At 30.4% G+C, this 22149-nt stretch overlaps 4 protein-coding genes across 12 annotated transcripts; 2 read left to right on the plus strand and 2 right to left on the minus strand.

Annotated features, from left to right (window-relative positions):
- Positions 1 to 108: 108 nt before the first annotated feature.
- On the plus strand, positions 109 to 3339 carry Gmppb (GDP-mannose pyrophosphorylase B). 2 transcript variants are annotated; one of them, XR_014435631.1, is made up of 7 exons: positions 109 to 690; positions 786 to 949; positions 1052 to 1445; positions 1546 to 1707; positions 1818 to 2049; positions 2139 to 3147; positions 3224 to 3339. XR_014435631.1 is itself a non-coding variant. In XM_083081506.1 (6 exons), the coding sequence occupies exons 2-6, from the start codon at positions 797 to 799 to the stop codon at positions 2305 to 2307; spliced, it is 1110 nt and encodes a 369-aa protein (XP_082937632.1). In that variant the 5' UTR covers positions 109 to 690; positions 786 to 796; the 3' UTR covers positions 2308 to 3339. The 2 variants fall into 2 exon arrangements, 1 of the variants encoding a protein (XP_082937632.1); XM_083081506.1 differs by having other exon boundaries at positions 2139 to 3339.
- Sse (extra spindle pole bodies like 1, separase) lies at positions 2067 to 6451 on the minus strand. The gene is made up of 9 exons (XM_083081505.1): positions 5862 to 6451; positions 5433 to 5649; positions 5069 to 5358; positions 4874 to 5010; positions 4569 to 4785; positions 3333 to 3640; positions 3091 to 3258; positions 2858 to 3003; positions 2067 to 2779 (listed from the first exon to the last, which is right to left on the minus strand). Exons 1-9 carry the CDS (start codon positions 6090 to 6092, stop codon positions 2637 to 2639), a joined length of 1857 nt encoding a protein of 618 aa, XP_082937631.1. The 5' UTR covers positions 6093 to 6451; the 3' UTR covers positions 2067 to 2636.
- A 727-nt stretch (positions 6452 to 7178) lies between these two features.
- On the plus strand, positions 7179 to 16595 carry Ctr1a (Copper transporter 1A). Of its 2 annotated transcripts, XM_083081434.1 has the most exons (5): positions 7180 to 7460; positions 14029 to 14262; positions 14329 to 14561; positions 14822 to 14851; positions 15575 to 16581. In XM_083081434.1, the coding sequence occupies exons 2-5, from the start codon at positions 14029 to 14031 to the stop codon at positions 15774 to 15776; spliced, it is 699 nt and encodes a 232-aa protein (XP_082937560.1). In that variant the 5' UTR covers positions 7180 to 7460; the 3' UTR covers positions 15777 to 16581. The 2 variants fall into 2 exon arrangements, with proteins under 2 accessions (XP_082937561.1, XP_082937560.1); XM_083081435.1 differs by lacking the exon at positions 14822 to 14851 and having other exon boundaries at positions 7179 to 7460; positions 15575 to 16595.
- Positions 16596 to 16767: 172 nt separating this feature from the next.
- Rab9 (RAS oncogene family member Rab9) lies at positions 16768 to 20580 on the minus strand. 7 transcript variants are annotated; one of them, XR_014435621.1, is made up of 5 exons: positions 19119 to 20544; positions 18776 to 19032; positions 18474 to 18685; positions 18204 to 18264; positions 17866 to 17898 (listed from the first exon to the last, which is right to left on the minus strand). XR_014435621.1 is itself a non-coding variant. In XM_083081429.1 (4 exons), the coding sequence occupies exons 2-4, from the start codon at positions 19551 to 19553 to the stop codon at positions 17823 to 17825; spliced, it is 768 nt and encodes a 255-aa protein (XP_082937555.1). In that variant the 5' UTR covers positions 19554 to 20317; positions 20486 to 20580; the 3' UTR covers positions 16768 to 17822. The 7 variants fall into 7 exon arrangements, 5 of the variants coding, with proteins under 5 accessions (XP_082937555.1, XP_082937558.1, XP_082937557.1 ...); XM_083081429.1 differs by lacking the exons at positions 18204 to 18264; positions 18474 to 18685 and having other exon boundaries at positions 16768 to 17898; positions 19119 to 20317; positions 20486 to 20580; XM_083081432.1 differs by lacking the exon at positions 18474 to 18685 and having other exon boundaries at positions 16768 to 17898; positions 18780 to 19032; positions 19119 to 20545.
- Between the last annotated feature and the right edge of the window lie 1569 nt (positions 20581 to 22149).

Below are 22149 nucleotides of genomic sequence, written 5' to 3' on the forward strand. Positions count from 1 at the left end.
TTGCAAATAAGTCGTTTTAATAGTTTCGAGAAAAAAATATTTTTGAAATCTTCCTTGTGGATAGATAATTTATAAATTATTTTACTGAAATGCAAGAGGATTTCTTTTTGTCATTTAACCTCCAATAACATAAAGCATGATACCGTCATGTCAAAAGTGACAGGAGCAGTGACAGGCGAGGCAGGTGAGCACCGGCAGGTGGAAACATGGCGTCCAGTAATATTTCTGGAAGATTAATTAGCCGCAACAGAGATTCGTGAAACAAATATCTGCAATTATTATGTGAGAGGAACACAAGAGGTTTATGATTGTGTATAGCAACTTATTTTTTTCAACCAAAGTTGATAGTGAATCATCACGTGAAGCTGTCGCTGCCATATACTCAACTCGTAAACACGTAATGCGTTTCCATTTATTACAAGCGCATCTTACGTGGCAATAGTTATCGCAGAGAGATATCGCGTTGCTTCGTTAAGACGTACATTGCACATAAGTAACATCGCGTGTATTCGACGAAAGATAATAAATACAACACATTGTGTAACAGTTATATTATCCATATTATAAAATATAGTAACATATTACAATGGAGTAATAATAAATAAATGTATATTAATTTAGTAAAGCGCAAATATATTAATTTACTAAAGTGCAGTAAAGCAGAAGAAACAGGAATAAAAAAAACATAAGGTAATCTAATAAAAAATGATATAACACATTAGGACTATGAATTAATTAGTTTTCGTTACAGTGTAAATTATCTGTCTTTATTTTAACTGTTGCAGAATTCTTAGGAATGCATGAAAAGAGAAAAAAGTTACAAACCATGCGTGCTTTAATACTTGTAGGTGGCTATGGAACCAGATTGCGACCTCTTACTTTAAGTAGGCCCAAGCCACTTGTTGAATTTGCAAATAAACCGATGCTCCTACATCAGATTGAAGCATTGGTATGTAAATATTTGTCACCTTACAATTAATTGATTAATTTATCAAAATTTTGTGAAAGTTAATTTTCATATTCTATTCAAACGTTTTTCTAACATTCTTAGGTACAAACGAATGTAACGGAAGTGATATTGGCTGTCTCCTATCGAGCGCAGCAAATGGAAGAGGAGTTGGTTCATGAAGCGAAGAAATTGGGAGTAAGGCTCATCTTCTCTCATGAACCAGAACCGTTGGGTACCGCTGGACCGCTTGCGCTCGCGCGTGAATATTTATGTGCCAGTGATGATCCATTCTTTGTTTTGAATTCTGATATTATTTGCGATTTTCCTTTTAAACAGCTTCTTGAATTTCATGAGAATCATGGTAAAGAGGGAACTATAATTGTCACTAAAGTAGAGGAGCCATCAAAATATGGTGTAGTTGTATATAAAGAAGAAGGAAAAATCGAGAGTTTTGTCGAAAAACCGCAAGAGTTTATATCTAACAAAATTAATGCAGGTATGATAGTAAAAATATCAAGACTTGTATAGAAAAATCCTATGGATTGTAAAATACATCTACATAATATAAAAAAATAAATTATATTGATAAAATACAGGTATGTACATCTTTAATCCAAGCATACTGAACAGAATAGAATTGAAACCTACCAGTATTGAGAAAGAAGTCTTCCCAAGCATGGCTCAGGACGGAGAATTATACGCGATGGAATTGCCAGGCTTCTGGATGGATGTGGGACAACCTAAAGACTTTCTTACAGGTATTTACATATTACTCATATATAAGTTATTTAATAAATTATAATACTTATATATAAGTTGTATAAGTTGTTAACTTGTTCGTTTATGATATATTTATAATTTTATTCAGGAATGTCTATGTACCTTGCTTCGTTGAGGCAAAAACATCCTGAACAGCTTCATTCTGGGCCGGGCATAGTAGGAAACGTTTTAATAGATCCGACAGCTACAATTGGCAAGGATTGCAGGATTGGACCAAATGTAACAATTGGCCCTGGTGTCACTTTAGCTGATGGATGCTGTATTAAACGAAGCACTATTCTTAAGGCAGCTGTGATAAAGGAACATGCATGGCTCGATGGGTAAGTATTAATTATATTATGTATATATGTGTAAAGATTCACATGTATGATATTAATGATATTAAAGTAATTAATATCACTCAATACAGATGTATAGTTGGATGGAGAAGTGTCGTGGGGCGATGGGTACGAATGGAAGGTACAACTGTATTGGGGGAAGACGTTATTGTAAAGGATGAACTATACATTAATGGAGGACAAGTTTTGCCACATAAGAGCATTTCCACTTCTGTACCAGAACCTCAGATCATTATGTGACCAAAGAGTCTAAGAGTATAATCTAAATTCGCGAATCAGTGAAGGCATTATCAATTGGCAAGACATTTATATGTTAGAAAATTTCTTTAATAATTTTTAAAAACACTCAATGTATGTATATTTCCTATATGTTATTATTTTTATATACTATATCGCGCGTTTTTAAAATATCTTCATATTAAAACAAAAAAATACAGATTTTGCTTCATAAATAATCAAAAAGTCTTTGTTTCATTTTCTAAAACACAAGCTTTTGTACACAATGTAGAAAAAGAAATTAGCTTATATCAATATAAAAAAAGAAATGTACTTGCATATTAGGAAAAATTTTAAACTATTTTTATTGGTAAGCCTCGTACTACTATTGCAGCTGATGTCATATAATGAGAGCAACTATTTTTAGATTTTGCCACTGCTCGCAACATTTCTGTCTCCATTTCCGTTTTGTCGTTTTCTGTTTTCTTTGTGAATTCTATAAAAAATTTAATTATAAAAAATTATCAAATATTGAAGAGGAAACATAAAGCGACTTTCACCTCATAATACTAACTTAAAGTACCAGAAGTCCAACTATCTATGTCTACCTCTGTCCACAATCTCTCGGACGATGAAGGAATCCAATTACTTATAAAATGTGCAGTCATTTTGTCAATATCAACATCTGTTACTTCCCACAACATACCTAGGAGACAAGGACTGCAAATTGATTTATACATATTTAGTTTTTAATTTAAACAAAATTTTTACAATGGAAAACTAAACTACGCATTACATCTTTCTTACCTGCATGCTATTAAGTACTGATTCGAAACACCAAAAGGTGGATATCTTCCGCCTATCGTAAGTAATTTCACACTACTACATCCAAATAATAAAACAGTAGATCTCACTTTCATTTTTTCAATATTTTCTCCAGGTAAATATTCTACGCCACTCCCATGACCAGTATACCTATAGGAGAAAGGATAGATATAATCAAACGAATAGTCGATAATGATAACATTGCTGAAATAATATTTTTATACATTAAAACATCGTGATTTATTAACGCTTCCTCGAAAATTTCTTCACTAAGTTCCATGTTGTGCAGTTTCCATTGTGGTAGCCAAAAGTCCATAAAAAGCTTTATGCGTTTCTCCATTTTGCTTAGATCACCCGACGAATTAATCATACAGATTCCCATATCTTCTGTGGTTTTAATTATTTTACAACCTTCTATTATAGTGTCTTTATGTTCTTTGAATAACGCATATGCTACATGTAGAGATGGGAAACGAGTGACAGGATGATTCTTAATAATTTCCATAGCTTCAAATGCTATATAATCCATATGCTTAAGACATAAATAAAACTAATTGTTATATGAAACAGAAATTTATATAGATTCATATACAGGGTGTTCGGAAAATCGCCCGCAGTACTTCGGGAAGTATTTCGGGACTAAAAAAAAAAAAGGAAAAAAGCATAGCATGTATAAACATAGATCTGCAAAAATAAGTCGTTTCCGAGTTATAGCCACTTTTATGTTTAAAAAATCGTAATTTAGAGTCCCCATGGCATCTCCCTCTTTTTTAAATTTTTAAATTCAAATTTTAAAATTTAAATTTTCATATTTTAAATTTAAAATATGAAAATTTAAATTTTAAAATTTGAATTTAAAAATTTAAAAAAGAGGGAGATGCCATGGGGACTCTAAATTACGATTTTTTAATTAATTAATTTTAATTAATTAATTTTTAAATTTAAAAATTTGAATTTAAAAATTTAAATTTAAAAATTTAAATTTAAAAATTTAAATTTGAAAATTTGAATTTAAAATTTAAAATTTAAATTTGAAAATTTGAATTTAAAAATTTAAATTTTAAAATTTAAATTTGAAAATTTGAATTTAAAAATTTAAATTTTAAATTCAAATTTTCAAATTTAAATATTTAAATTTAAATTTTAAATTCAAATTTTTAAATTTAAAATTTAAATTTGAAAATTTAAATTTAAAATTTAAATTTGAAAATTTAAATTTAAAAATTTAAATTAAAAATTTAAAATTTAAAAAAGAGAGATGCCAAGCGGACTCTAAATTACGATTTTTTTAATATAAAAGTGGCTATAACTCGGAAACGACTTATCTTTGCGGATCTATGTTTATACATGCTATGCTTTTTTTCATTTTTTTTTGAGTCCCGAATTACTTCCCGAAGTACTGCGGGCGATTTTTCGGACACCCAGTATAATTATTTTTTGATACAATATTGTTCACTTACCTCGTCGATAATTAGAACTAACGTCTTTCGCTTTGCGATTTTTAATTTTTGTACATATGCTAACTTTCCATAAATAGACAAAATAATATTATTTGCAAGTTTTTCATATTTAGGAAGGAGAAATTTCACTGCACGTGCTATTTCCTCACGTGTGAGAAAACATGCACATATAGATATCTTTCTTAGAAGCCATCTACATCGCTTTGATATTTCAACACTAAAATGGTATAACAGAAAATCAAGATCCACAAATAACAAGCTGCAGTAGGCTTTAAATAATCTATACAATTATTATATATACTTACAAAGGTTTGAAATCTAATATCAATTTATCCAACATTTGATGCATATCATCTACAATTTCTAAATTTTCAATGGGATCAGCCATAAATAGTATTCTCCATTCCCGCAGCCATATATTTTCTAATCCATTTATAGCTATCTGTAATTAATCATCTTAAATTTCCTTAATAATTATAATAGTTTAAATTTAAGTCTACCTTCATTTTGTTGTTCTGAATTTCACGCATCTTCCAATATTGCGTACGATTTTCATAAGTAGCTTTTAACTCGGTTCTGTAATTGCCCAATAATTTTTTAATCTCCTTGCAAATATCATAAGATACTTGTGTTGCAGGTCTTGGCAAAGTTATGCACAAAGGTTCTATATCAGATGGTCCCGTGGGCAATATTGTAATATGTATGGCATGCATTACAGTAGATGTACATTTTTCATGTTTTAATATACTTGAAGATTCATATTGAACAGTAACTTGAATCATATACCATTCTGCGAATATAAAATCAGAAAAGTATAATAAATTTACACAGGAATATATTGTAACAAAAAAAATATATATATACCTTTTGGTAATTCTGCGAGCTTTGATTTTAATGATTCATTATTGTCTGTAAATTTTGTTTCAAACTTTACATGTGTTGGCTTTAACCCATATATTTGTGGCTTAGCCTTTAGAGATTCATACAATTTAGACTTTTGATATCTATGCAGAATGTGTTGTCGAAGTATTACTGCATGCGATTCAACCAAATGATGAATAGCTGTGAGTTCATCTCCAATCTAAAAAGATATAGCGGATATTAATATTACTGCAAGATTATCATTAAACATATATATATATATATATGTGTGTGTGTGTGTATGTATGTAATTTATATATATAATAGCATATACATTTTAAAGGGATTATTTTAAATACATATTTAAAATCAATTTATATTCATTTTATTACATAAACACTAATTGAATTGAAAATTTGAATTAAAGATTACCTCTAAATTACAAATTGCCAGCATTTTATTCAAATTAGCATATTCAATACTTCCTACATAATTGCTTTGTGCATCCGCAAGTAATTTTTCTGCATTATTTTTTATTTCTTCCAATTTTTCTCTTTCTGTTTGTGATTTCTTCATCATACTCATTTTTGATTCATTTTCATTATCTTTATCAGGATGATATTTGCGTAAAATTCGCATAATTTTGTCAGTAATTAAGCTCATTTTACTCGGAAATGTTCAGAAAAAGTTTTCGTAAAAAATTATAAGAATTATGTATATATTATACAATATTCATTTTATTCCTATCCTATAAAATTTTTTCATTCGTATGAAATAATATATACGCACTTGTATCACACGTGTTATATTACACTGTACAACGCGATTTTTATTATAATTCACCTTCGATAGTAATACTTTAATAATTTAAATTCTATTATACGTACAATAGCAATTATTACTAATTAAATATTATATAAAAACGCACAATTCTTTAATTAAATACGCGATCAGACTTTTACATCACAAGTTTCAAGTTTAAATAGGCAGTTAATTTTAAGGCGATTTTGGCCGATTGTTTGGTACATGCATCAAAGGTGCCAATGGCCGCATTCAGTGGATTCAACCGAACATGATTGGTTCCCTTTCAGATCCGACCAATCAGCGTCGAATTACATCGGAAAATCTAGTAATGTTGCTCAACTGTTGAGTCCGCTGAATGCGGCCATTGGTAGAAGCGGAGCTTATTCGACCAATTAAAACAAATCCTTACTCCATCCTGATTGGTCAATACGTTTATCGACGTCATGTTGGGTGACACCCGATTGACCACGTCGCCAATTGGCCAATTCAAAATAGGACTCTCTGATTGGTCAATCGTTGCTGGTTACCCTAGGCACAGGTCGATATAATTGGCTGTGGTCAATCGCAACGTCAATGTCACTTTATTGTAAAGACTTTATTTAGAAAAATTTTATTTATTTATAGATTCTCTTTTTAGATGGATTCTTTCTTTTTATTCTAGAAATTTTATTATTCTAGACTTTTTCTTTAGAGATTTTATTCTGGTCAAGAATAAGGGCGCATTCAGAAAGCAGAAAAGCAGAAGCCAATCACAACTCGCGCTAGTAGTCGCAATTTCTACTTTTTGCCTTTCTAATGTACTGCTTACACACTGCTTATTACCAACGCGAGTTCTGATTGGCTCAATGCTTTACTATTTTTCTGTCAAGATGTGAATGCGCCCTAACGCCATCATATGATGGCGCGTGTCACTTATCACATGTTTGTTTACTATCACGCATTCGCTATCATGAATCTTGTTTAATGAGATCAACTCTCTTGGTTTGTACGGCTATGCGATGACAGAAGGCGCATGGGTAGGCAGTGGGCACTTGTGAAAGTCGCGCACAGTTTATCAATGGATTCGCGAGAGGTTGCTTAAGAGAGCGAGTTAAGCAGCGTTTGGGCAACAGGGAAAAGGATATCGAGGCGAGAAAAACTGCCATCATTCCACCATCGTCACTCGTGACCTGACTTCGACCTTCGTCGCCGATTATCGCTCAACGTGACATAACCTTGCTTGCAGAGGTAAATGACTCGATGACACTTTTCTTCATCGCGAGTTTGCGTGGCGTGATTTTTTTTGTTTCGTTTCATTTTACCGAAAGAACGATTTTCTCAGCTGATTGAATGAAAGGAGAGCAATTATAAATATCTTGTCTTGTTTGATTTTGCTCATTTTTAAAAGAAAATTATTTTCCCCTCTTCCTCTGATGTAATTGTTATCGCGGAAATGGATTTCGAATGACCTTCATTCTTGTAAACAAAATTTCTGAAGACAAACAAGATTTCTTTCAAATTTTTAAAATATTTTTCTGAATCTTGAAAAAAGATTCAGTTGAGTATTTACTCAAATGCTAAAGAAACTCGTCTGCGGCACAAAATTCCTTTATTATATACTTAAATTATTGATCCTAAAGATCCTCATATGTAAAACAACTAGATTGTCTATAGAAAGGGTTGCCATGACTAATCCTTTCCTTTTTTATCCGCAGCGCAATTAGACAGAGACGTGATTTAGAAAGGAACGGGTAGTCGCGCAGAGTTACTTAATGACACCTATCGTGAAACAAGTTTTCTCACGGACGCGATTATCGCGAATTTTTCCTGTTGCATTTCTTTGCACAGCACTTCCGATGTAGCATATGTTACAGTTGCGTCACAGATACCTTCAATTGTATAAAAAGCGAATATATTTTGTAACGAAATTCCATTCCAGTTTCTTGTGTTTTGCCTAAATCGCGATGAGGGAGAGAGACAGATCCTTACAGAGCATTCACTTTCACGACGTGAAAGTTGATACTTGTTATCAGGTTGCGCGTGCGTTTGCTTACTCAGATAAATCCACAGCGGATATTTATGCTTCTTCTTCACATCCCTCGGTTGGACGTGTACATAATTAATCGTGATTTACCGTCATTGATCCAATTGGAGCCAATATCGTCAACCCTCGGTCGAGAATTTGCATCATCGAACCGATAGCGGAGTTTATGGTGAAACTGCACCAGGATACGAGATCGAGAGAGACTTGCGAAAAATCTTAGCGTGAACACATATTGTCTAAAAATGTGTCACACCATATTATATAATTTATCATGTTGTCCCAACCATGATATTATATAATTATTCACGTCGATATTTGACACTTTTTCTCTTCTGATGATAAATTTTTATTTTTTACAAAGTCGCGTAACTTTTGAGCGGTATTAGAATGTACGTTTTTCATAAAAATCTGCTTCATATATATTCTTTTAAACAAAAATTTGAAACTAGATTTTAAGTTAGTCGAGATTATATAAATTAAAAAGTGTAATCGAAATTATATAAATTTATTACGTTTCGGTTTTATTAATTGATTAGGATTATATCTACATTATTTCAGAAGTAAAATTGTGCAGAATGATAGTCAGTCCATGAAAGTATTCCATAAAAGGTAAGATAGTTACAAAATCGCTGTTTAATATGTCTAATTAGGTGAAGAAGGTACTGTGAAAGGAACGCAGAATTTACTATAGAGAGTTGATATAGTTTTAAGCTTATATGAAAGTATCTCGAATATTCCTCGTATTTCCTTTCACCTACTAAAAAAGGTCTTTGATTTGAATTTCTTTTGAAATATTGTAGATTAATAATTTCTGAGTTACAAATATTTTAAGGTACTTTTAATAAGTTAAATTTTAAAGGCATAAATTAAACACAACGAAACTTCATTCTCTGTAACTTTAAGCGAACTTTATTTCTACGAATTTAATTATAAAATTTCATTTAAAGATATTTGATGTTAAATATTTTAGAAGAGTGTGAAAAATTGAATTTTTTACAACAAAATTTTTTTTGACAACTAAATTGATTAAAGAGATCGTAAGTGGATGGGAATCGATTTTAAGTTCGTTGTAATGAGATTCTGTGTGCTAAACGTGACACAATGACACGCTATAATGATCTCGGGTATTGCTTTCGCAATTGAAAATTTCTCACGAGAATTTATCCGAACGTTCATTCTAACTCAGCCCACGAATGATTCCACCAATTGATCGATAATTGAGATTCTTGCAGGAATTATAATGCGTGCCTTTTCTTGGTATGTTCTGGTATTTCGATATTAAAGATTCCTGCGCGGCAAATTGTCGATTGATATTGATCTTACAATTAGAATGTATTTTTTGTCAAAATCTATCACGAAATATGGAATATTTCTGCATAAAATGTCTATCTCCATCGATGCGTTAATTTTTTTCCATATTCGACAGCATAAAGCAGCAAATAAGCTCAAGGTTTTGGTAGCTTCAAAATTTCAATTATAAATCTTTTCTCGCGATGATGACTTTAGCCAAAATTTCGAAATTTAATTAATTTGCAACAGAAATTTCACTATATTTTTAACGTTTAATATCGTATAAAGAGCATTCTCTCTTTCAAGTCCGTCTTTGATCAATTTAATCAATTTAGCGAAAATATCGAATGAGTCAACATTTACTTCTTGCCTTTTTAATAGACTTTCGATTTAATAACTTTGAACTTTAATAATTTTTGAACTGGTAAACCGTTAAAGTAAAGTACATTTAAAATTAAACAATGAGATTTTTTTTATTATCTGTTTTTATTCCGAAGTTTTCGGAAAGCCTAGGAAAACTATTCTTCAATGCTTTTGTTAAGATTTTTTAACAGTATAAAATTGATTTGAAAAATCTGTTACTAAATCTGTCATTTTAAGTAATTCTGTCATGATTTAAATTTTTGCAATTGAGTTTAAATTCACTGGAGAATATACTCTTGAAATTCTATATTCCAACCTGCAATTAGTTTAAAATACTTTGTTAGCTTATTTTATCTTATTGTTCATACTTGTAGTATTTTTATCTCTTCTGAATATTTTATCCTTGCTACTTTTCCGTGCTATTTTTTCCGGATCGTCAACGCTTCCTGTTTTTTTTTTTTAACGTTTCTTTCTATCATGGGTTTTAATCACGTATGCGGTTTTTACAGTTAAACCACTGTTGGATAACGATGAGTCAGTTTTATCAACCGATAACGGTATTTTGTCTTTTGATTGGGTCTTAGGATTTCGTTATGAAACATTTAGCAGGATGTTGCGGGGTATTGGATACTGGACAACTATTGCGTATGATATTTGTAATTTTCTATAATGTTACGCAATTTTAAATCGAGATATCTGACGCTACCTGGATGAGATAGCCGGTAAAAAAATGAATGATACGGTGATCGGTAACGATAATGTTTATAAGTTTCATCGATGAGTTTAATTTCGTTGAAAGATTGAAACAATGTACTTGTTTGAACCAAATAATAATGCAATAATAGCCTGTACAATCGAATACACGCATTCAAAGGCATTCTTCAGCGTGTCTTTATCTGTTGCTTACGAGTTTTCTCCTCAGAACATGATACGAAACGAGAAAATATGGAAAAAAATCATTTGACTAGTACTGATCTTTGTGGAAAATTTAAATTCCGATGCTACACATGTATGAAAATTGATTTATATTTAACGCACATTTAACGGTGAAATTGGTGCAATTTGCCGCCTATTTATGTGTGTGTATTTAAAATTTTATATAAACTAATTAAAAAAATTATTTAAATTATAATGCGAAAGAGATATAAAGAGAAAGATTATTTTTTTCTTGTACATTAAAACAGTTTTTTACAGTGGGATTTATCCTTCTTTAAATTTTTTATTTTTAATTTTTTATCGTTATAACTTAAGCTCAGTCGCTGATTTATTTGTAAATCTACGGTGATAATTTTTTTATATGATCATATATCCGTGAAATATTTACTCAATCGATAAGATTCCGAAGTATTGAAATATTTTATGTATATTTCTTATCGTTACACAGTTCCAAAATAATATTCATCGATATGGACACACACACACACACATATCCTGATGGTCACATTTTACCATATCCGTGTTTAATCATCGCTATCAATTTTCCTCGTTCCTGCAGCTATTAATATTTTATTATTTCTTGATTTTTCTCAATTTAAACTTTTTTTAGATTTGTGGATGTGTACGATCTTAATTTTAATTTTTTAAACAGATTCTTTTTCTTGTCTTCTTTTTATAATCCGAGTTCTTTCTTATCTCCTATTTATCCCCAATTTATAATCGAAGAAGATCATCATTTGTCGCAATTTTTTCAAAAATTTAAACAAAATAAATAAATATATAAATATATAAATATATATATATATATATTTACAATTAAGCTTTAAATTCAGTAAAATATTTGTTTTATTGAGGCTTACTTTACGAGAAATACCTCATTTTCAATCGTTTATAAATCGAAAAAAATTTGATATTTTTACTTTAAAAAATCGATCTTTAAATAATCTGTCATTTGAATGAAGATTATGATTTATTAAGCACTATATGTGCATTTTTATTGCATTTAAATTGTATGGGTGTATGTGTATGTGCGTACATGAATTGTGGTCGACAAGTACAAAGAAGTGTATCTTATCTGTCTTAACCACTTGCGCTGGCAACTAATCCACATATGCGCGTGCCAAAACGCTCCACTGTAACTCGCCGTGAGGAGTCACTTGAAACGAGAAGACTCGGTAGAGTCTTACACAAAGAATTCATTCAGAAGAATTCATTTTCGTCATTTTTATTTCTGCGACAACTGCCTACCGACGTGTACAATACGTTGGCGACTTTGTAACAAAAACATCTCGACGTGCGTGGCACGTCTTTCCAGCGCAAGTGGTTAACGATACAAGACACACATTACATGCGATGCAAATATTTTTAAAATGTACTCTCAAATAAGTAATCAAATCATTTGTAAAAACAACATTTTGCATTACCTCTGCAATCTTTGTTATTTCTTAAGTTTTGTATTATATTTTTCAGATTATATACAGCACTATACAAATTAATCAATTTTTTTAACAAGAAAAATACGAAAACTATGATATTCATTCTTATTATGATATTCACTTTGAAGTTTTAAGCAACGAAAGATAATATTTTGATTCATATAATATATACTTGATAATTATACACTTTTGAAAACAAACAATAATAAAAATTAAACTTGTGAAAATATTTGATTGTGAAACATTCAATGAAACAAATATTTATTTCTCATGAAAAATAAAATAAAATTGCTTCTCTATGTATTCTATAATTAGCGAATTATTCTCGGGACGTATTTAAAATTTTTTTCCTCTTCGTTTTTTCCTAACGTTTTCGTTTCTATGTAAAAGAATCTAATCATAAAATTTGTTTATTAATGAGATGATAATGCTTACTTGAAATATATGATTTGAAATGTATATAAGTTGAAATAGCCATTCAACTGATACATTTCCGATTCATTACTTCACGAGATATCGCTAACCAGAAGAGTATTTGTGTATAATATTATCATAATATATTATACTGTTAAAAAATATAATTTCAAAGTGGAAAAAATACAAAATATTAGTTGTGCTTATTAATATTTACATATTTTCTCTCAAGGTTATCATTATTATTATTTGTTGATGAATAATTCCCACTTAATCAATAATCAAAAAATTATTGATATTTTTAACGAATTGTCAAATCATTTTCCATTTATTTAATCATAATATTGAGCTAATCTTTTTTTAAAATTTGAGGAAACAGATGTGTTAAAATCGGTAAAATTAAATTTAGATTTATTTCTCGACTTTTTACAAAAAATTTACACTTACCCTTTGTTTTTTAAAATAATTTGTGAAATCGTATGTCAGTTATTTCATTTTAATCTCTTAAACTTTAAAGTCAACCTTTCGATTTTAAATTAGCTCTTTTTCAGAATATTATTTAACATATATATAGTAAGTTCTATACCAAAAACTAAAGGTATTAAAAAAATATCCAACCAACTTTTAAAGATTAAAATAGACAGTGATCCTTTGCTTAACAGAATTAAATGTTGATTTACATTTATCCAAGAAATCTATTTTTTAGAAAGAATTGTGACTCGCAATTATTTTTTTCTTTATACTTTCCAAATCAATGCTTGAAATTTCGTTTCTGAAGTTATAGATTAGTTTATTATCTCATAGTCAATCAGCCTACTGATAAACTATTGAAAAGTAGCACAACACATTGTTTTAATAGATAATATGTAAATTAGTTTTTCTTTACGTTTTTAGAAGCACTTAATGGCTCGAATTAAATTCCGTTGTTACATCACAATTTCAGATATCGCATGTAAATTCAGGGTAATCCCCGCTTGCTCCGATTAATATTATCTAAGTTTCTAAAATAATAAATTCTCTTAAGTGTTCTTAATATAACATACAACATGTAAATCTTAAGTGCTTGCGAATTTTTCAACAGAACAGTCTTTAAATCCAGATTAAAGAAATGATTTACATTTTCACATTTCATGTATTACTTTCTGTCACAATGGAATTGTGATAATGAAGATCTCGCAAAGAAAACGATTCGATCAGATCTTGGAATCTGATAAAACTCTCTCTAGCTCTCTTACTATCCTCGGGCCTTCATACAATTTTCGGGTAGAGACTGAGCGTATCCGATGGATTTGATTAAAACATATCCCATTAAGAATTTCCTTCCTTTTTGCAGATGTCTCATAATCACGCAGATCACATCATGATGAATAAAACAACGGATCACGCGTCTCATAGTCTACATATGGCTCACATGGAACATGCGAGCATGAATCACGAAGGCGTAAACCATGGGAGCATGGACCATGCGAATATGAACCATGGGAATATGAACCACTCGATAATGAGCCATGATGTCGGTGCTTCGACGAGTGATGCGTGCAGTAACATGGACATGCACGGTATGTCGGTAGGTATGAGTAGATTGTTCAGTACCCGGTGCTGTTAACGATACTGTTTGCTTTCCACGGCCTAGATGACATTTCACACCGGTTACTGTGAATCGGTGCTGTTCGAGAACTGGAAGATCTCGTCGATCGGCGGCCTCGTCGGTTCGATGATCGGTATCATCATCATGGCCGCGCTCTATGAGGGCTTGAAATATTATCGGGAGTATTTATTCTGGAAGACATACAATGCTCTGCAATATAGGAGCGTCACGGTGCCCAGTGAGAAGAATGTGGTAGCTGAGGACAATCGTGTCGTTCAGTAAGCTCGCTTGTTTATTATTAGAGAGCGATCCTGCAAAAAAACGTTGCTTTTCCCATACTTGCTTGTGCAAGAATATTTATAATTTACTATGACAAATTTGCGTGGATGTGAATAAATATTAAATCAACTTAAGTAGTATGTAATCTTCAGGCAGCTTTTCATTTCAAAATCAAAGAGCAATATTCTTTTGCAGGATCGTTAAAATGCATAAACGATAGTTTACATTGTCAATTTAATCGTTAAATGTGCTTTTCTAGTATGGTTGGCGAAGTAATCCACAAGCAACCGTAAGTAAATGATATTCTCCGAGATACTGTGAGATATTTTCTTTGTACTTTGCAATATTACAGCTGTCATTAATTGCTGTGGTGTTGCTGTGATTATTTTGTTAAGTGATTTTCATATTTATAAAACTTGTATGTATATCTTTTTAATAGGATTTTATCTTTTGGATATAAAATATAACTTTACTTGTCAAATATTTTTAGCACGACTGTCTCATCAATATTTCCATTCATCTCATGTGTGTCTTCATATTTTCAATTAGGCGTTTTTATAAATTGACTTCTTTAATTATTATATCTATTATATATATTAAATTGAGTTGCAAATAATTTCTGATGCATATATTAAATATTTATCTTTTTTTAAATTTAATACTGTTAGTGACTTTATTACATTATTTGTTAATTCTTTCTATATTATTCCCTAAATAATTAAAATTTTTTTATTAATTATTAAAATTATTAACGAGATTAAATCATTTAAAATATTCATGAAAAGCTAATATTTGGCTACATATTTAATTTCAGAAATTATTATAACTCAATTTTAAAATATAACTATGATTAATTAGTATAAAAATTCTTCACCTTGTGTTTTGCTTTTAACTTTAACTTAATTTAGCTTTGCAAAACTGTAAACTATTCAAATCTATAAATTAACTTTTGAATTTATTTATTCAAGTTTTAAATAGACTCGAGTGTAACTAGATGCATTAATCTGTGCAGACCAACTATGCTGTCTTGGATGCATTTGTTCCAAACGCTTCTGCACATCGTGCAGATCGTCCTGTCGTACTTCTTGATGCTAATCTTCATGACATACAATGTTTGGCTGTGCTGTGCCGTAGTAATAGGTGCTGCTATCGGTTACTTCCTATTTGGCTGGAAAAAGTCAGTGATCGTAGATGTTACGGAACATTGTCATTAGCATTCAGTAAATTGTTCTAATTTATTTTTTCCAAGTTGTACTCATACAAGAGTGCAACTAAATTTTGATGGAAATCCATCTAAATGTAAAAGAAACGTCAAGATTAACAGCGCAATATAGCGTTCTGCGTATTAAACAAAGATATAGAGAATTAATCTCTTCTAAACTTATATATATAAATATATAGAAATATAGCAAGAAGCAAGAAAAATATTTATTTTAGTTACATAATTTAGTTTTTTTCTTGATTTCTCATTCTGAAAAGACAATCTAAATGGACATATTAATTTACATTTAAATTTAATTATTAAAAACATTCTAAATAATTATTATATAAGTTCTACACAAAGATGAAACAGAAATATTTTAGAATGTAATTCACCATTGTATCATGAAATAATTATAAGCAACTAGGAGCTTGAATCTTAGATACATATAAATGTAGCAAGTTGTAAATATTGTTAAGATATTCATATAAGAAATATGTTGTCAAGAAATACACATACTTTTTCCCAATTTATATATTTTTATTATCCGTTTTTATTATGCTTTTATAAGAACACCTACTAGTATCAATAACTTTAATATTTGGGAAAAAGAATGTGTGTGCGCTACATTATCTTAAATAATTGTAAAAATATACAATTATAAAATACAATTGTTACAAATCGATATGTAAATTGCATATATTACATGTAAAGATTGCATTATAATTTCATGTAAAATATTTCATGAAATATTTCAAATAAGAAAAAGAGAAAATTGTAGATATTTCAAATAAGAAAAAGCAAAGAAATTTAAAAAACTAAGGAGTTATATAATTCTTTTTCCCTTTTTTGTCTTTAATTATGTAAATTTTTGTCTCACATTTTCATTTTTATTTTTCAATTTTTTGATTTCATATTTATGATACATTTTTTTAGCAAATTAAAAATTTTACCATAGATGTGAAAGGAAGAGGAAAGGAATGTTAATAATCGAGTAATATGTGTAATATTATGACGCTTTTTAAACAAGCACAGTATAGTTTATTTTTCCTTGCAAAATCGTCGCCTAGAATTATAAAATCTTAAGGCATACACACATATTGTACATAAGTTACATGTACATATGAGAAATAGCCTTGTCTTACTAAGTATGTAAAAATAATAAATAACAATCGATATGCGCGCGCATTTTTTCACAAATAATGCATGTATATGTATGTGTACGCAGCAGTATCTTTTAAAAAATAATTCATAGATTTTTCATATAAAGATTTGGAGTAATAATGATGATTATGAGATGAAGTCATCTCTCATCTTGATATGATTAGTTTTAGATGTACTTAATATTTTAATTATCAATTATCATTATATATTTTATTATAAATTTATATACTTCACATGTACTAGTTATATATAAAAAGCACCAGCATGCACGTTTTATACACAATTTAAATCTTGTCGTTGGAAAATTATTACATACACTTTCTTTTTGTGCTATATATGAGGCTGTGTTTCTAAAGAATCAAATACCTTCCGAATCAAATATGCGACAACGATGATTGTTTATAAAATATTTCATTCCTTTATAACATTATTAATTTTGTAGGAAAATTGTTAGATATTGAATAAGAAATATTCTAAGAGCAGAAAAGCATGTGCCACATTTTTTTGTACAAATGTCAAATATATATATATATATATATATATATATATATATATATATATATATAGATTCGCATATGAATAGCAAGATTTTGCTTGAATAAAATGTTAAATAAAATGTTACTTTACTGCTCTCAGATGTATATCGCGAAGATAAGGCAAATTTAGATTACAAAGCTAAAATTACACCTTATGCTTATGTCTTATTTAATAAAGCAATTCATGATTATTATTATTATTATCATTATATTTTATCACAAGCCAGTAGTGTGTGAAAACACTTGAAATACTGTCAGTAGCTTATTAAGAGCTGCACAAAGCATTGATAGGACGTTTAACTTGATCTTAGATCTTAAGATTGTATTCTAGATATATACATATACATATATATATATATTTATATATAGCTTCTTTTCCTTCTTTTTAGGTCCCGTATCACTTCCCAAAGTACCGCGGGCGATTTTCTGGACATCCTGTATACATATACATACATATATGTATATATATATATATATATATATATATATATATATATATATCACACAATGCATTATTTATTTTATATACGATCTCTGTAGCCTTATTTGAATATATTTTATTAAGAAAGGTTTTGTTCATAAAAAAGAAGGAGTCAACCAACAAAATCATCATTCATTTGCTGGTAAATAAATTAGACCATTCTTTGGAAATCTTAATCAGCCTTAAGTAAAAAATTTGAAATTATATATGTCGTTCATATACAACCGACGTAATTTCAGTGTCAATAAAGAAAGTTTACCATATAATGAAGAAAGTATTGTAGACAGGCAAGAGATTCTCTTCAAATTACTTTGTTAGACCTAGAAACAAAGTATTGCCTTGTATAAAAAAAATGATGTCTTAAATATAATTTGTAAAAATGTCTATCTCTGACGAAACTGAAAAGAGAAACTGAGAAATGAGATTAATTAATTAAACTTTTGACTTAAGTTCGAATTTTCTGTGGACTACAAATAAATTTTCATCTTTTTGTGAGTATATAAAATATCAGATTAAAATAATTTCTTACACTTATATTGCGTAATGTTCTTATTGACTCTAATGAGAGTAAAAACATCATTTCTACGAGTTCAATTTGTGACATTATATACTTCTTTCAAATGCAAAGAAACTTTAAATGTCTGTTCCAGAAATATTGATTTGCATCATATAAAGATTGCATACTGCATGCTTATCTTCCTATAACCCTATAATTTCAATTAGCTGCTCACAAATGAAGATCTTGAAGAAAATATATCATGCATTATTTTATTGGAACATAAAATCAAAAACTAATGAGAATCATAAGCTGAGAAGAATCATAAGACCTACTCGCCATTAGATACAGGCATGCAGCAGCTCGAACGATGCGGAGATTGCTGTTTAGAAAGATCGACGGTGTCTTCTATTAAAGGCCGTTCTAATCTAGCTTCTAATCGCGCCCATACGTCAACCGCTGCCCCAAATGCTGCCTCAACATTAGTGGCATCTTTTGCTGATGTCTCAACTAGCGGAGGACTGCCATTTTCTAAACACCAAGCTTGAGCTTCTTCTGTGGACACCTGCTTCTCAGATTCGGCAACATCCATCTAGAAAAGAAAAAGGAATGTTTTATAGTAAGAAAAGAGTATTCAATGCATTATTCAATGCAAATTTTGCTTATTCCATAGCTTACCTTATTACCAACAACGATAAATGGAAAACTGGAATCTTCTTGAACATCTGCATATTTTAGAAATTCAGATCTCCATAATGCTAAATTTCTAAAACTCGTCCTATCGTCTACTGCATAAGTCAGAAGGCAAATATCCGAGCCCCTATAGAAAGGTGTTCTGAGGGTCTTAAACCTTTCCTGGCCGGCAGTGTCCCATATTTGTAATGTATACGCTTCGCCGTTGATATCAATATCTTTATTTAGAAATTCTACTCCAATAGTGTGAAAACTGTGCTCATCAAAATGATTCGATACGAATCTGTTCATAAGACAAGACTTTCCAACACCACCATCTCCAAGTATCACTACTTTCAGAAGGGTAGATCTCTGCGAATTGCGATTTTGGAGATTACTACCTTTGTTTGTATTCATCACCGCTGAATTGTTTGCCGACATTTTACAATTTTCTTTTTCGTGAGAAATAAATATTGTCTGCCACGCGTACAAAATTATCTGATCAAACCGAGTTTTGTGCAAATATCTTCAATATGTGTATATTCAAAATAACTCGCATATGCTCTCATTAAAGCTTAATTAAGTCTCACAAATTCTTTTTGCTGATCAGCTGATTTGGGACAGGAATCTTGTACTTTAGTTTCTCAGAGCTTGTAGTACGCATTAAAGTGTTCTGTCGCTTATTATTTGCAAAAAAACGTCTTCCCTTTTCTCTCTCTTGCTTACATCAAATAATTAGCACGCAGAAAATTCTTTTGACGTCTTTATTTTTTCTCAATTTCACTGCATAACCTTACGATTGAATCGATGGGATCCCTCATTGATCTCTCACTGGTGGATTAAGAGTTTCGAAGCTTCGGTGAAAAAGAGACTGTTCGATGAAACGAACTTGCACTTTTTTCTCTTGTGTTTCTAATTCAACTATCGTATTTGATTGCACTAGAAATGTTTTTTGTTCTCGTGACACTATCAGCAAAAATAGCAAACAGAAATCCGATACGTTTGTCAAAATGGATAATGCATTTTTAGATCTTCCCAGAGGCGTCTTTGTTGACACATCGATTTTCACGGTGAATTTAATATCTCACTCGACTATCCAACAGTTTTCGATCATTTTCGGCTCATTTGACACATTGCAGACGACAAAAAGGAACGCCCATGTTGGAGGTCGAGCAAGCGCGACCCTCGCAAAAATATGGCTACCTCTGTGATTATAAATAAATATCAGCCGCTGTTATATATCCAAGAATACAATTAGGATATCTAATTAGGAGACGATAGAGTAGATTGTTAAGATTGGAAAAAATTCAAAATTGCTAACACATTTTCATTGATTAACATTATACGACTTACTACTCGTCTTTTAACCTTACATTTAATTCTTAACACACATAGCGCTCGCAGATGTCAAACATCTGTTTTGAGTCATAATGCATGAACAGCTAGATACGATACAACATATGTGGAGTTGATCCGGAAGTGTCCCACTTTTTTTAGAAAATAATCGAACATGAATAATGGAAAATACCAAGAAAGAAATAGCAATTTGCAGGAAAATTGGTGCTACCGGCATTTCGTGCAAATAGCACGGAGCAAAATCAGAAATTGTGCATATTTTATGTTACCCTCTAAGAACATTCGTTAACATGGTTTCGTCAAAGAGAAGCCCGATTTCATCAACCGCGTTTAACTTTAATCTTAGTTCAACTCACTCTTTGTCTCTTTCTAAAGGAAGAATTAAAAGGAGATAAAGAGTGAGTTAAACCAGAGAGAAGCCTGAGAGGGGCCACGCTGCCATTTTTCATGGGACGCTTTTTTTACGTCGTACACTAGCGGCGCGTGCATCCATTTTACGCCGCCTGGAACTACATGGCCACATCCACTTTTAGGTGCCGATAAAACAGTCGGTTTTGGTTCATGTCCGTGCTACATCCACAATTTATAGCTTAGAAATAACATCCCGTATATAGACGTAATTAAAATATACTTTGTTAGCTGCGCGATTTCTTTTCCACATTCAAGTATATATTATAAATATCAATATTAATGAGATGCTATTAATGAGAGCTATTAATGAAATAAGTTTGTGTAATATACGTGTGTAGGATATTTTCTCGTGAATATTATTCTCGATAGAAAACAGAAAAGATAAATTATATAAAATTCAATAAATTGAATTTTATTTACTAAAACGATCTTAGAAGAAAGACAATTATAGACCATTTCCAGGAGATGTCACGTGAACACTACATATTTGATACGCAACATATATAACTCTTTTAAAAATAAATATAACATTAAATATATTGAAACTAAATTTCTTTATATTTCTACTAGTTTGTTATTGAACATAATTTTAGAGTTAACAAGATTCTTGCTAAAAACTAAAAACTAAAAATTAATCACATTAAACCGAACATTTCTCATTGGAATAATTTTCAATTAGATACAATTTTTTTATTTATCTAACAATAAGGAACAATTATCCGAATTATATCATGTTTGATGTCATTTTAAACGCAAAAATTTCATTAATTTATTTTAATTACTTTCAAAAAGATCAAATAAAATATAAAAGTTTTAGTTTTTATTTTATGGATATTTAAAGTTATAAATTATTATACATAACGAAAAAAAAGTTTTCGATATTATTGAAAGCGAGAGCGAGAACGAATAAGAGCAAGCGAGATGACGTATCGTCAAAAGAGTTCCGAAATCTCTTACGCGACACACCCTTTCTCTATAGTATGTCACGAGTATGTCATCTTATCAGAATAGAAAATAAAATGCATTTTATTCGTTTTAAAGTAATTTTAATGGAATAATGAGCATTTTGCAATTAAAATGACATCAAACACGACGCTCGCACTCTATTCGTGGTCTCGCTTTCTCTGTCAGACTTCACAATCGTACTAGACAGCTCGGAAAGATAAGCGGACCCGAGGATCGAGAGTGAGATCGCGAGTAGAGAGTGAGCGAGATGACCTATCATCAAAGAGTTCCGAAGTCTTTAGTAATCGGTTTTCTTGCTTTCTCT

This window comes from Camponotus vicinus, unplaced genomic scaffold (genome assembly GCF_025532165.1).
Source record: "Camponotus vicinus isolate PSW18456_S1 unplaced genomic scaffold, iyCamVici1.0 SCAF_11, whole genome shotgun sequence".
Lineage (NCBI taxonomy): Eukaryota > Metazoa > Arthropoda > Insecta > Hymenoptera > Formicidae > Camponotus > Camponotus vicinus.